Consider the following 15,874-nt stretch of genomic DNA (forward strand, 5'->3'; position numbering starts at 1 on the left):
CCAGCTTGAGATAAGCAAGCTCAAATTCCAAAGCTTCCAAAAATACAAGTTGTCCAAAGAGAAATTAAGATAATGTTTGGATTAGTTCTAATTACCAGCAAAGCTGTGTTGTTTAGTACAAGTTCTTCTTTTAGAGTTCCTCTTTTTCATTTGTCTTTGAACCAAAACTGTCTTTATAAAGTACTGTGAATGAATGTATCAGTAAGATAGAGGACAATATTGTCTAAACTGCAATGTATACAGATCTTAAACAGGATTAACATCTAGGAAAATAGTTGGGAATAAGGGGTTGATGTATTAGACATAGTAGGGCTGCTGGTAGAAGTGAACTCAAGGGGTTATAGGACAAATAAAACCATCAGAACTGTTCCCAGAAACTGTTATATCAAAAACTATTAGCATTATGAAAGTGACTACATTTTAGAAATAACAAGTGGTTCCAAGACACTGTAATTTTTGTTTTCAGATAAAGTAATAAATCCAAGGTGGTTACATGTATACGTCTTAGCTTGGCAGCTGACAGAGTGTAAATATAGACCTCCCTCAAGAATCATAACAAGTTTAATGTCAATATGGCTAATAGCAAAGTAATAACATCTTGCATTATAGCATGTGTGGCTTGTGCAACTGACTTGATACACTTTATTTTACTAAAGTGCCAAACAACCTAAGTATTTATGGAACACCCCTCATTATTTCCAGGCAATCAGTGAAGAATTGAATTAAGTACAAAAGATTCTGTAATGTGTATTTTAAAATTTGATGTGCATTTTAAGATAAGGCAACGTTATTATTTAAGTGTAAGGTAGATGGCTTCTCACCATAAGAGTTAGTGCCTATGACCATTGTGTGGAATAAGAGTCGGAGTAGTTTAAAATGCACTTCAAATCACTCCTGAATATTTGCACTAAAATAATTCATGTTCTAAAGTTTTTCTTAGGTTTCAAAGGAAGATGAACTGGATTAAATTCCTGTGGTCATACAATGTAGTTTGCTTGTTCAAAAAAGAGTAAGAAAGCAATGAAATAGTTCCGTTTCTCATCCCTGAAAGACCCAAAGAATGGTTGCACAGCATATAAAGATAGAGGATACCTGTCTCCAGAGACAAGCATACTAGGACATCCTGTCTGGGTCTTGCTGGGATTAGTGCTTGAAGTTTTGCTGTCTCTGATGGAGGCTGGTTTTGGTGTATTTCTGAAGATAACTAACAGATCATGCAGCTACACCACATGAAAGCCATCCTTGTCATATTGCCAGTTTTAATCTTCTCAACCCAGTGCATGGGTATAGCATAGCTAACAACATTTTCACCCAGCCTGAGACACTGCCATGTCTGAGCACTTCATAGGTTTCAATGTAGTGAAATTTTACAGCATCCCATTAAGGCAGAGAAGTGCTACCATTGTTATACAAAAAATGAGGAACTGAGGCAGAAGGAAATGAAGTGGCTGCAAACTATGTGGAAGCCCAACCAGTTCCTCAGAAACAAAGATTTTCTGATGCTGATGTGGCTCTTCACTGTTACCATACACCCACATTTCATCTGCGTGGGGACAAGTCATGAACAGAAAAGCTACCAGGCGGGTAACTCTGCTTCTCAGCTGCAGCGAGCCCTATTATAAACCTGTACACTCACAGGGTGAGTCTGTGCCCAGTGTGGGAAAAATTATGGACCCAAAACCTCCTGTGTGTACAATTACATCCCAGCAGATAACACTGCCTAGCAATGACCTAACAACCATCACGAGGAAAGCATCTGCTGCCCCATAACTGTACATCATTGGCATTGGGAGCTTTTAAGTGTGGAGGCAAATTCTTTTTATTGTATAGACCAGGCTGTTTTCCAGAGGGTGTGCTTACACAGAGTCAAAGAAAGATTACCTGCCATTGCATTATGGCTGTCTTTGTGCTGGTGCACTGATATGGGATGGGAGAGAAAAGCCTACATAGGCATTACATAGTAGAAGCAGGACTGTTCCCATCAGAGAGGCATCTTTCACTGCTGCCTTGTACAAACAGCATGCTGACTATGTTTTTGGAGGGCAGAAATAAAACACAGGAACACAAATGCTATGTATTCCTTTCTCTTTTTCTTTTCTTTTTTTATTTTCTGCAACATTCTGTAACTCATTCTCAACTAGTACACATTTTTCTGGTGAGGATTACTTCAGTCACCAATTTTCAGCAGGAGCACCCTGACAGAGACAGGCAGCGCAATGAATATGCCTTAAACCACCATAGCCAGAGATGTCATTATACAGTAACAAATGCAAAGTAATAGCCCATTTTAGCAAGATAAGAACTGCCTTTTCATCTTACAGCCAAAATAAAATAGCAAATTACAAAGCAGGAACCATTTGGCAACCATTGATCCATTAAAAAGAAAAAGGTGAGCAGCCACCCAGAAGAAGACAAAAGGATACTATTTGGTACCCCTTTGATCTCCCTGCATTGTTTCTTAGATCTGCTGTCACTGAAAGCACCAAGATAGAAGGGAAAAGCAGAAATGGTGAAATACTAGCTTCCAGTGTTCCTTCTCCAAATGTTTATTTAAAGAATGAATACATACTTCCCATCATAATTCTAAGCAGAGCTGGGCACCCAGCAGTGACTCTTGTAGAAATCCCAAAATTAGAGAACTAGCTCAGATTCAGGGAACAAGGATTCATAACCCCATTCCATTTAGGTTGCACTAAACAGGCCTCTGCTTGTGCCTCCATCTGTTTATTTCCATTATGTATATACAAAGCCTCAGGCCAGACAGTCTCTCAACTGTATTTGCATTATGTAGGAAACATCTCTGCTCATAAAGTCTAATAGTTTTTAAAGTATAGGCTTTAGGGTAGCACTGAAAATTTCATATGACCATCCCTGTTTTCCAAACAAAAAAATTCTATCTGAATTCAACTATTCACATCTTTCTGCTAAACACAGGGAAACAAATTCTGACCTGATATCAACATGTGAACATCTCATTGACTTCAGTAGGCGTTCAGTGTAGTTGTGTTAAAACTGAATTAGGCCTTGGGTTTCAAACTGTCTTGTCTGCTCTTTCCATCTGTCTTTCTTTGTTAACCTAATTTGTTATTAAATAGGGTGTCCACGGTGAATGTTAACCTATTCTGCCCATCCTTTCTGTGCAACAAACATTGCTAGAGGCTAAGATTCCTGAAAGTCATGACTACTTTGACGGCCTTTGCTTCTGGATACAATAAAATGTTCTCAGAAACAGAATGCGGAAAAGAAGCCTTTGCTTTTTTTAAGGTAGCCTGAAATTCAGACTTAAGAATGTTTAAATTCCTGAGCACTCAATCTCTTTGCAGTCATATCTTAGACATGCAAAATTACTAAGTCATTTAGCAGATCATAACTTATAATAGTACATGGATTCATTGTCCATCCTCCTTAAAGGTTTCTTAATTGGCAGTACTAAACATGGTAGTTTCCACCATGAAGATGATGTTTTTATACAGAAGAGAAGAGAAGAGAAGAGAAGAGAAGAGAAGAGAAGAGAAGAGAAGAGAAGAGAAGAGAAGAGAAGAGAAGAGAAGAGAAGAGAAGAGAAGAGAAGAGAAGAGAAGAGAAGAGAAGAGAAGAGAAGAGAAGAGAAGAGAAGAGAAGAGAAAAGAGAAAAGAGAAGAGAAAAGAAAAGAAAAGAAAAGAAAAGAAAAGAAAAGAAAAGAAAAGAAAAGAAAAGAAAAGAAAAGAAAAGAAAAGAAAAGAAAAGAAAAGAAAAGAAAAGAAAAGAAAAGAAAAGAAAAGAAAAGAAAAGAAAAGAAAAAAAAAGAAAAGAAAAGAAAAAAGAAAAGAAAAAAAGAAAAGAGACAAGACACAAATAAACCCTGGCAGATAAATGTCTCCATGTTAACAAACCAATGGACAACAAATCCAGAAAACATATGAAAGGGACACGGCAGAGATATGTCCAATGACATCCCTAATCTAGTGATTGTGGATGCTGGAGGAAGCACAGGAAAAGCCTGAAGATACAGGCTGGGTGCAGACTTTCTCCATATATGAAGTGTCTTACTGCTGCTGTCAAAGACCATTGGTCTGGTCCAGCAGGGCATTTCTTGTGTTCTTAGAAACTGTCTTTTACTGAGCTAGGAGAAGACTCACTGGTGTTCTCAGAAACAGAATGCAGAAAATCCAAACAACCTACCTGCACAGTTGAAATAAATTAAGCATGACAGTTATTTTTATCTGTTACTCAGTACAGGTTGTGAAGAGAGTATTTGAATAGGCTGAATGAAGAAGCAGCACTGATCTTAACTTAAACTCAGGCTGAACTATTCACAAATTGAGAGCTGCTGAGGATCAAGTAATTTGGTTGTCATATATAGAAAACAAAACCAAAAATCAAACAACAAAACCAACCAACCAACCAAAACCATCAAAAACCACCTCTCATCTTTTCATTATGTCCCCACAATTTCATGTTCCAGGTAAGACTTGACATGAAAGTACAGTGGTTCTTTCAAAAAGAGGCTTTCTGATACCTTTCTAATTTCTAGAAATTTCACAAGAATCTTAGCTTGCTAGATTTCAACAGGACAGGTCTAAATGTGCAGTGCAGCCTGATGATGAAGTTCCCTGATCTGTATTTGTTTTCAAAGCTTGAATCTCTCCACAGGGCAGGCTGCCTCTTTAAAATGCTACCGTTTAAAATCGTATAAAAATAAGTAATAACTCCAACAAAGAAGCAATAAGTATTTGAGTAACAGGTAATACAAAAGGCAATTGAAACCCTAATGCAATGTTATGCTTTCTTCATGCTCTATTCCACTGGTATTATGGGCTATTGTCAAGATGAGATCTGTGAAAAATGTTTATTGGTACCCTGCTACATGCTCTACTCTGCTTTTTCTCAGGGGTAGCTAATTCTCTTAGACACTTTACTGAATCAGCGCTCCTCATTGTTCATGCCAAGAAGGAGTGGAGGAGGCAAAGAAATAGGATAGATAATGAGAGTGGCATGTACACTACAGAAGCTACATTTTAAGAGGAAGTCAGTTTTGTTTATCACAGCTTTAGCTTGCCCCCAGCTAGACTCAGGGCTCAAGCTCTGCAAAAACTGCCCAGTCACATATACTGTCCATGCAACAGCTTCCACTTTGGTGTAGCCTGCACGGATGACTGCCTCATAAGGCAGGGAAACCTATCACACCATCCAGCTGCCTTTGCACATGAGTTCTGCCCCAGCAGGTAAGGGTGCTGTAAGCTAAAATCACGAGGCTCCAAAAACTTGAGTGCAAGCATAGCTATCCAAGGAGAAACATTAGCTTTAACTGTTCTTTGATGCACCGTGGAATGCAAGTGCTTAATGGTGTTCATTGCCTCAGTAATGTTTTTAATTTCAAATTTAAACAACGCACATCATGGGACAGACAAGAAGCTGAGAGTATAGCACTAAGTAAAACAGCTGATAATTTCCACAAGTCTGCCGAAGTTGATGAGCATTTTCTGACTGACTGGATTCTGCCATAGCTGTTTGTTCTACCCTTGAAGAGCCATGTTTAGCATACCACAAACACAAGTCAGAGTTTTTGCATTGCATCAGCAGGGCATGCTTTCAGAAGCAACTGTTGTGACTTTGAAGAACTGGGTGAGGACAAAGCCAGGATCCACTTGAAAATACATGGCTGGCTGTGATTATTTAGGAAGCAGAGAGAGAAAGCACCTCTTTAATCTTCTGTCAAGTTTATTAATGTGGAGGTTTGGTCAGAGTCCCAGGCAGAATCCTGGTTTTAATTTTCAGGATGCCATCTTTACATGAGTCCCCAAAGTGTGGGACAGCCTGAAAAGTTATATCCAGTTAGCCCATTTCTGTGCAGCAGGACTCAAAAAGTACTTATGAAACGCAGCTTGTTATACTTCTTATAATGCCTGAAGTATTGGCTGGGAGGTGATGGATGTGGACCATTTGGCGTTGCACATTAATTTGTGATCTTTCCTTAAACATTAAACCTTTTAAGTGCAAAATATAGCCCAATACTGTGACACCAAAATAATAAATATTTTCTTTTTAGTTTGGCTTTTGCTTTCAAAGCACTTGTTCTCTTACTTCGAGAGCCAAGCAATTCTTTATTGAACTCCTCAAGCATATGGCTTGGATAAGACACATCACTGGAGTTTAGACCAACAAGTCATGACTCTTTTGAATGTTGTGTCTGGGAAATGAAACATTTCACTGCCTATTTTAATTCTGGGGAGGTGATGTGTGAATAACTGAGGAGGATACACTATATCTGGATATTATGTTGGCCTGTCAGTTTGCTTTTTTGAGAAAACAGTATTTTGAAAGCAAACACTATAATTTTTTCTAATTATATGTGATTTTTTTAAGATTGCCAACCTTATCCACAGAGGCCAGAGGCTGATGCATCTTCTCTAATTAAGCAGTAACTTACTTTTTAAGTACTGCCTCCAAAATGACTGAAACTGATTACCATGCAGCACAGCTAAATTTACATGAAGACAGGTGTCTTCATCCTTAAACGTCTGGATCTTATCTCTAGTCCTTTTGCTAAAACTCAGATTATATCAACCTTACATCAAGCAGTGATTTTACTTTGACTATACAGTTACTAACATTGTTCAGTGATCTGGATGTCTTCTTGCAGATAACAGATCTACTCTCAGCTTTAGGGGAACCAAATATCTGGCCTGAAAGTGCCCACTCTCATGGATTGCATGACTTTCCAGCTGTGTCATGGATCATGCCATGGTAACACCAGCTCACCTGTACCTTTCAACTCTCATGTGCCTGCCCTGGGAAAAGCAAGATTTGACTCCACTGTTGCAGAATTTATAGGATTTGCACTAACATATGTGTCTGGTACAAATGCAGGGTTGAGGTGGGTTCTTCCATACCTGGCACATTACTCTTTACAACAAAAGAAGATAGAGACAAGGCATTAATTAATACCATCTTCTGTCAAGCAAAACCTGGCAATTTTGGCTTGGCAATAGAGTGTTGATACGAATTTGTCTGATATAAAAACTGCACATCTCTTCAACGTAACTGACAGTACAATCTTAACACAAAGGTATGCAAAACTGGTGGTCTAACCTTAGACCAGTCCAGACGGTTTGGGCTAGGAATGCCTCACTGCAGTTTGGCCCTTAACAGCTACAATCTTATCAAGCAAATGAGCCCACTCTGTCTATTCAGGGGTCTTTCTCTTGCCTTGCCAAGGACTGAAATACTTCTTCAGGGTCTTATGCTGTAAAACCTCCTTGCTTTATCTGTTTAACTCCTGGGTTAACTGTGAAAATCTTCCCATATGGCTTTTTTGGCAGGCTTCTTAGAATAAACTATAACTATTTATTCCTAAATCCACTAGGATGTGTGTGGTTCAATTGTTTCTACTGCGCCTTCAGTGAGCCTTTTAAATTATAATTAAAACCAGATCCAAAATGTCACCCCTGAAGCAGACTGTGAGGTGTGAGAGGAAAATTGACAGTGATAGGTTCTCTCATATGCACACTATTACCTACAGCTAAATGTCAGAGGTGTATGATTGTCCCTCCTCTTCCAAAGTAATACATTCTGATGCATATGAGGATATACCTTGCTGAGCCAGACTGGTTCCTCACCACAAGGAAAAACAGACAAGCATAATTGGAGGAGTCATCTGAAGACACAGTTTGCTGAAAAATGGAGATTGCTTTCCTCCCATCCACACCAGATGCACTGCAAAGGCATGGCCACTTACTTCAGCAGTAGCATCCACTAACAGAGAACGTCCTGCCTGCTGCTAAAAGCCACCAGAGGAAATTAGGTGCAACTGGATATGTATAACATCACTGTTGGAGATGCATCCATAGCATCTTCTGCATATACTTGTAGCACTCCCAACTGTCGGAACATGCATATACAGGTCTAACTCCAGGTAACAGAAAAGGACATAAAAATATGCCTCATCTGCTTCAGTGTGGGCAAGATTAGTGTGATGAAGACAGGGGATAAACTGTCTTACTTTGCAGTTAAGGAAATGGGACACAGCTCCTGCAGCTCTCTCAGTTGGCTCTGCTGAGAGGATTAGAAGTTCATCTTTGTGTTATTTATGCACATGCATTTCTTGGGGGCAAGAAAACATCTAGGTGGAGCACCACAAGCTATTTGTCTCCCTGACTGCTTTTCAGACATGCATTTTCAGCACTGTTTGTATAACTGATGGCTTTTCTTTCTTCTGGCAAAAAATGGTTATTGGCAGCAGATAATTTTTCTGCTACCTTCTGCTTTCTTTCTATGGTTGAGCTTAATATGTCATGATTAAAAAGAATTTGCATGAGTCACTTGTGCTTCCCTTCTCTATATCATTCAAGGAGTTCTTTGCCATTTCTAAACCCTTGTGCAAGGCAATGAATTCATTGTTTGGCTGCACTGCTGCCACATACAGGAACTAACTCTAGGCAAAGCTAGGAGGCAATTTGCTCTTTTAATGATGGAACATCACAATTATTACCTGGCATTTCCAAACAAGAGAATGTACTCCAAGGCAAAGTATTACAAGTAGGAGAAACCAGAGTCACAATTTTTCGCTTTTTTATGCCTCCCAATTCATGTCAGAGTTTTAGCTTGTTTCCTGCAGACATTTTTTCCTCCAAAAACTTCAGTGTTTCTCTCTCAATTTCTTCATGAACTGTTCACTGTGAACAAGATTGCTGAGATTGGGAGCAATTTTCTAAGTAACACTGCAATCTCTTAAAATAGCTTTCACCTTAGGACTGGTCTATACTTAAGATTTCATTGCAAAATATCTGTAGGTTATGGTTTTGAGGGCTTTTGCCTGCTTCATAGCAGAAATGGTGAGCTTCACAGAACACTTGCAGCTTAGTTATGCTACTATTGAAAGGGTTTTACCCAGAGTTAAATCCGGGAGAAAATACATGCACAGTCTGAACCAACATTAGTTCACCACTGCTGCTCACCAGAAATGATGTTGGTAGGTAAGAATTCCTGATTAGAACAAATAAGGGACAAGTTTTGACACTGGTGTTACATGACCTTGTAGTGAATAGCTGAAGATATAACTGTTCCCCCAAGCTGCCAACACTTTCCACACAACTGAAGCATGCAAAAGCCATCTCAGAGTATTGCTAGCCTGGGCTAGTTCAAATCACTCCTGAAAGCCTGACTGAGCTAAAGAAAGCTAATCTACCTTAGGGATGGAGATCTGCAATGGCTTTAACTACTCCACCTGCAACCAACAGCACAAGTCTGTTTAGGTGTTTCCTAGAACGGTGTCAGGCTACATCTGCAAATAAAATGTCCATCTGAATTTTGGAGACTGAACCTTCAACACCTATTTTTAGTACAGGCACAACACCGTGCTTCTGGCATGGCCACAATCTGGCCAGCACCCTCTGAGGAATGACACCAGCCAAGGCTCCTTTTTAGTGGGGCATAAGCAGGCGTGACTTCCCTCCTACTAGCCCTAGCAGGGAGATTTTTGCCTTGTTAGTATTTAAGTCCAAATTCCAAATTATATCACAGTGTGAAAGCTGAAAAAGATTAATCATTTGGAACAGAAAAATAAATCAGCAAAAGAGAATTGTGCCATTAGCTCTATAACCTGTGCATCCACCTCAGTGAATAAAACTGCTATCAGGTGCAGAAAAACAGATTAAATGAGCTTATGCTCTTAATGACAATTGCTGTCAGAGAGACACTCACATCACAACAGAAGTGGCACCTACAGCACTCTTCATAATAGTTTTTCTAAGACTGAAGATTCTCTGGAAACTAAGACTAGAATATTTTCTTAGCACTTCAAGGTGAGCCTTCAAAGCATGGTTAAAAAGATCAGAAAGATTCCTTACTGTTTCAAAATGTAGCAAGGCTGCAATACCTAAACATAGCATATATTAGAGGAAAAGTAAGTGCAAAAAACCAGATAAATGAGTGGTTTTCTTCAACACTTAAGTAATGCCTTTGTCTTCATCCTGATACATGACCTCTCCCAATCTGAATACCCTGAAGCTACCAAGCCATTTAGTGGTTCAGTAAATAAACATGTCAGCACTCTTGCTGAAAGGTCTTTTTTTTCCTAGACTGTGTCTCTTTTTCCCCTCTCCCTCTCCTTCTTTGAGGATTTTCTTTTTCTGAATGGACTTTTATTATTCACAGGAGTAATTGGTGGCACACTCTACTTTGTACTTTAACATGGCATCTGTCTGCTGGCTCAGCGGGGCACTGCCAAGATAGCAACACAAGGACATGGTTTGGCTTTCATTTTTATTGACAAGTTACATGTAGCTGAAAGAAACTGGACTGAGAAACATAGGGATCTCTGTGGTTCAAGTCAAGTGAAAATACTTGCTCTAATAAATTGCTTCTTTGACCTGTTCAAGACCAAATATGCAAGCTTAGTAACGATCCAGGATTTATGTGGTTGGACCTGTTTTCTTCCAGCCTGAACAGAGCAGGATGCACTCTGGTGAGCAGCAGACCAGCTGGTAGATCTGATATGGCAGCACCCTCCAGCAGGCAGAGGGCCAAATGGGGAGCAGTAACATGTCCTTTTGGCACATGTGTGCAACCTTCCTTGAAAGGAAGTCTGAAAAGCACTAAAAGTGCTCCCACAGACAACCTGCCTCAGTGGATGAGAGTAATAAATCTTAAATTGCTCCAGCTGCCTTGCAAGTGAACATTTGACTATGCCCTAACCTTTTGTAGCAAGTGTGAGTATCGTGTGAGACATGAAGAAGGCTTGATTTAGTATGATTTGATCACTGCAGGAGTTTTCCTGGTGAATAGTCATAAATGCTTTATCTACCTTTTCCTCCGAGAAGACAAATCTTACCCTAAAGATGTTTCCTGATTCAGCACCTCTTATGTTACCGTTTGCCCCTTTGCTGCACCAATTTCTTTTGACAGAGGATGTAGGCTGTCAGGTTTCACATGGATACAGTCTACTCCAGTGTTAATGGTTGTGTGGTACAGGGCTCAAAGCTGTTTCCCACCAGCTTAACAATACAGCAATGGAATCTATATGGTGAACTGTTGCTAAAACAAATAGCAAAATTAAGACCCTAAGTCTTTGGTTTCTGGGTAATTGTTGCACATGAAGTATTTTCTAAAGGAGTTGTGGGCCCCTGTAGAAAGTTCACATTCTTTGGTAGCTGAATTGCACCTTAGCTTCCTGGCTTTGTCCAGGACCTATAGAAGTAGAGCAGAAACCCAAAGGGGTTGACAGACTGAGATGGATGAAGCAAGCACCCTTGAGATGAGTGTACTGCCCCAGGTCACTGCTAAGCAATGCAGAGGTGTTTTCCCCACTGTCACAGTGCTGACCATGGAGAATCGTAATTCAAGAATGAACTGCTAGTTTCCCCTTGTCTGTTAAGAGCAATGAGTGGGTGTGCACAGCAGTTTTACAGATCCCTCATCAGTACCTCTATTTTTCATCCATATTCTGCACTTTCACTGCCAGCTACCTCACCAGGAACTGGGCATCTGCCTCTTGCCGTTAAATTTCATCCTTCCTGTCCTGACAACATCCATTTCTTTCTCTTTTGGCTGATGCTGGTAAGCTGAAAGTCCAAATTCCTTCTTATAGCTGCACCTCGGTTTGTCTCCCAAGTCTGCATGGGTAAGTCTCTTAAGGAAAGAGACTGTTAGCTCAGCTTCATTCCTGTTGTATTGTCTGGTCCTCTTTATTGTTAAACTCCTGTCATCCATCAAACTCTATTCACAGCTGAAATCAACAGCAAATAAAAGGAAACAAATAAGTCAGCATAGCGCTACACAGAAGTGAAGCTAGCAGGCACAGAGATGGATGAAAAGCCACTGAGCCCCAATAGTGCTGATGGGGCTGCCCTGCAGCTGTTCTGGTTGAGTTACTTCATCGTTGCTGTACAGACAATGATAGATGTAAAACTTCAGCTGTGTTAATAGCAGCATGAACTGGTACTATGTGCAGCCTTTACAACATGTCCATGGATGTGAACATGCTTGGATTTTTTTTTTTCTCTAATCCAAGGGTGATTATATAGTTGCTATGTCCTCATTGAAGATCAAGTTAGAGGCCAATGCTGTAGCATATATGGCCTGACACCAAATACAGTGTGGAGATGACATCTGTTCAGGCTTATGGTAGTTATAAGTTTGTGAGATTTGGGGGAAGTTTATCCTTTTCTTACGTATGTTAATTTATAGGCTTTGTACTTTCGTTACTTTTGTTTCAGTTAAGTATTACCGCTGTAATGCTCTCAGTCTTTCATGTGTTGCCACACCAATGGGAATTACCATTTACAGGTGGACAACTTAGATAAATATCATTACTTATCAAGGGCTATGCAGAATGCTAATTGTAACACAGGTATGAAATCAGGCAACCCACCTCTCCATTTAGCATCCTAGTCACCAGACATTTCTTTCTTGGTGGGCATAGGCTGTATATATATCAGCAGTTTGGCAGAGAGCTGTAGTATGGTTTTAGTGAACTCATCCCTCTTTCCTCAACCGCATTTGCAACTGGTTGAGATGTGAAGTGATTCACACTATGTGGTGAGACTGTTGAGTTGCAGGCAAGGGTTCTTTTTGAGAAAACCACCAGAAACTTTTCTGCAGGGTCACATGAAATACTTTTCAGACACTAGTGGAAACACAAATATTCTAATCAAGTACTACTCCTTCTGACACTGTGGTAACATTCAGCACAGGGAATCAGACTAAATCTAGCCTGACAATAAATCCTGGAAATATGTACAATATAGATCTAGAGGTGTCAGTAGCAACTACTCCCATTCTCTGTGCCATCCCTACTTCACAGCTACTTGCTAATGCAGAGACATCCACAAAGGACAACATGCTGAAAGCTTCACAATTCCAAATACATTGCAGAAAAAGGTGCACAATGGCCTGAGTATGAAGGGACGCTTTAGCGAAATGGTATAAAAAGGCACAAAGCTCTATTTTACATCTGTATTTGAATAGCAGGAGAGCATATAGGTATGAGGAGACAACCAGATGCCCACTATGCTAAAATGCTTTACAGACATATAATGAGGAGGGTCTTTTTGGCCTGAGATTAGCATGAATAACACTAGCAAAGTGAACTAGAAAGAAAGAAAAAAACAATAGAAAAAATAAATCAGGGCAGAATAAACTAGATGCCTTTTCTGCAGCACCAATTCCAAAGCTGCAATGCTCTAGGGGAACCCAAGCAAAGATGAATGAGAATGCAGAGGAGGAATCAATCCTGTGGCCAAGTGTCAGACTTCTGGATTTGTGGACTTCTCCAGAGTGCTGAGAGCATGACAAGGAATAAAGGTCCCAGTTCTGTTATTATGCACTTCCAGTGGTGTAAATGCAGTCTTTAAACCTTGCTGGAGTCTACCTGTTGGCTCTGTGGACTACATGGACACCATGGTTCATCATGTGGGAAGCGGAGGGATCAGCTCCAAAGAACCTGTCCTGGAAAAAGTTAAAAGCACCTACATGATTTTGGCCCATAAGTCGCACTGACACATTCTCATATTATTCTCCCACAGCAAAAGATGTCTATGTGAGGCTGCCAAAAAGCAGCAAAATCCACCAGCCAATATTTTTAGAAAGATTCAGGTGTGTAGTCAGTGCCTCCATGTATCCAAAGGTACACTACAGCTGAAGCTAGCACTATTAGTACGTGCCACTTTCCACAGGTGCAACAAATAAGCAAAGGACATCTCCGATGCACAGATCCTTTTGCATAAGTAATGATAAGAAGCATGGCCAGCAGGTTGAGGGAGGTGATTCTCCCCCTCTACTCCGCTCTCAATTCACTAATGAGATGCTATTTAGGGTCCTAGATGCTTTTAGTTACCCTTCACTTGGGATGCCCAGAAATGCTGAAAAATCCTCTGGCTTCTCCCTGAGATGGGATGAGCTCATCCCAGGGATGATGCGAGCACAGGCATACCTTCAGCACAGCAACACAGGCAAGCACAGAGCAAACAGTGCCTGGGGTGCTCCCTGGGGGATGACAAGGCCAGACCTGGCAGCCGAGGCCATCCCACCACCCCATCAGGGACCAGGACAACCCCAGCCCTGACACAGCGCACCACCCTAGGAAAAGGGATGGCTGCTGTGGGGGCTGAAATTAAATATGTCCTTCCTGTGCCATGGCATGCTTATCTTGCTAAGCACCCACTGCATTTTCTCCCAGCAGTGGCTGCCTCTCCACAGCATGCAAAGCTATCTCCAGCTGGCAAAGATGTTTTTCAGTCATTGTTTTTGTATCCTTTCTGCTTTCTCTAACAATGCTGATGAGGCTGGCAACAGAGCGTGGCTGGTAGAAATGGATCCAAGCAAAGCAAAGCAGACTCTCAGCCATGCGTATTCCCCCATGGGCAATAAAATGTCTTTGGTTTTGTAGGCACAGGAGGATCGGATATGTTGCCGAGGGACCCGCTGGGACCGTGCTCCTGTGAAAGTCCCGAAGCCAAGGAGGGTGCAGGGGTAAGTCTCCTCCCACTGCATCCTTGTGGGAAGCACAGGGATCCATGCTGTGCTCAGACATAATGCTTGATGGCACCTCGCACTTGGTGGGATGGGCCACATCTTCAGCTGCAAGGAGGTTGTCGTGGTGGGAGTAGTTTGCACACCAGACCCTGTTGGTGTAAACTGAATTTGCTTGACTACCACAGGGTCTCCTCCTAAATATTTGAAAGCCCAATGCAACAGCTGGGATTAGGAGGATCTTCAATAAAAGTGCATCTCTTGGGAGGTCTTATTAAATAACCCTGGCAACTCACTGCAGGATGATGTTAAACCAGTGCTCAGTCCTTCTTCCTCATCAGTCAATCCCCTGCATGTCTTCCCTTGCACATTCTCTTCTTCTCAGGCCTCTCTGTGGTTACTGCTACCCCACCTCCTTTCATCTGCTGGAAACCCACAGGCAAGCAGCTGTCAGCATGAGGGCAAGCATCTGAGGGATGTCACCCTCACCTGGTTGCCTCGTGTGGTTGGGTGGTGCATGGAAACATGATGCTTTGCTGGAGAAGGTGTGATGGGGATATTCCTTTTTCTTTGTCATTCCTGGTGTGAATGTGTGTAGCCAGGTGTTCTTAACAGCAGCACATATATTTGTCAGTAAGATGTTGGGAGTGGAAAGGGAGTCAATGAGCAAGAGAATTCCTGCAGGACCAAGATGCTCATCTTCAGGACTCCTGACACTGCTGACAGTGAAGCACATATATCTAACAACAAAAAGAACCACGTTAAAAACTAAAGACCTCTCCAACAACTTTTCATCAAAAACTGGATTTTTAAATAAAGATGCAAACTTGGATATACATAGCCCATATTAATGCCTAAATTTACTTTAAACTTTTGCATTAATTTAAATTAAATTATAATAGTAATCAAGGCTGTTAAACTGGTTCAGATGAAACTGATGAAGCACATTTCAGAGTTCTATAAAAGCAGAGGGTTTTTTTCTTTAATTACACTTACTTAAATTTAGCCTAATAACTAACTCTTTCATTTAGAGAAGCATTTAAAGATAAAAATGCAGCAAGTTCATATATTCTTCTGGCCTATGAGTAAGAACTGGTGTGAGAAGCTCAGATCAGCTAACTTTAAGATCTTAAAGGCTATGGTAACTAATCTGTTAAAGCCAGCATCTGCAGAAACTTTTTTAAATGAAGAAAATGTAAATGTAAAGCAGGATTTGAAAACCTTGTCTTAGATTTTTCATATCATATTTACTAGTTTCATTTATCATTAAAAAACAGTTACTAAGTTTCTTAAAATCCAGTTTTCCCACAGTTTTTATTTAAGTGCTAATAAAATCTAAAAGTGGCTGGACCGCTGGACCAACTGTTGCTTAAAGAAAAAAAATAATGAAACAGATCTGCTGATAAACAACAAATATGATTCTGA

At 40.6% G+C, this 15,874-nt stretch overlaps 1 protein-coding gene across 2 annotated transcripts in view; it reads left to right on the forward strand.

Annotated features, from left to right (window-relative positions):
* The window catches only part of PALM2AKAP2 (PALM2 and AKAP2 fusion), a 274,692-nt gene that overhangs the window by 146,523 nt on the left and 112,295 nt on the right, over window positions 1-15,874 (forward strand). For both annotated transcript variants that reach the window (XM_056324615.1, XM_056324616.1), the window contains one exon: window positions 14,367-14,449. In XM_056324615.1, the coding sequence (XP_056180590.1) occupies window positions 14,367-14,449 (83 nt within the window). The remainder of the gene's footprint in view (window positions 1-14,366; window positions 14,450-15,874) is intronic.

This window comes from Falco biarmicus, chromosome Z (assembly GCF_023638135.1).
Source record: "Falco biarmicus isolate bFalBia1 chromosome Z, bFalBia1.pri, whole genome shotgun sequence".
Taxonomy (NCBI): Eukaryota; Metazoa; Chordata; class Aves; order Falconiformes; family Falconidae; genus Falco; species Falco biarmicus.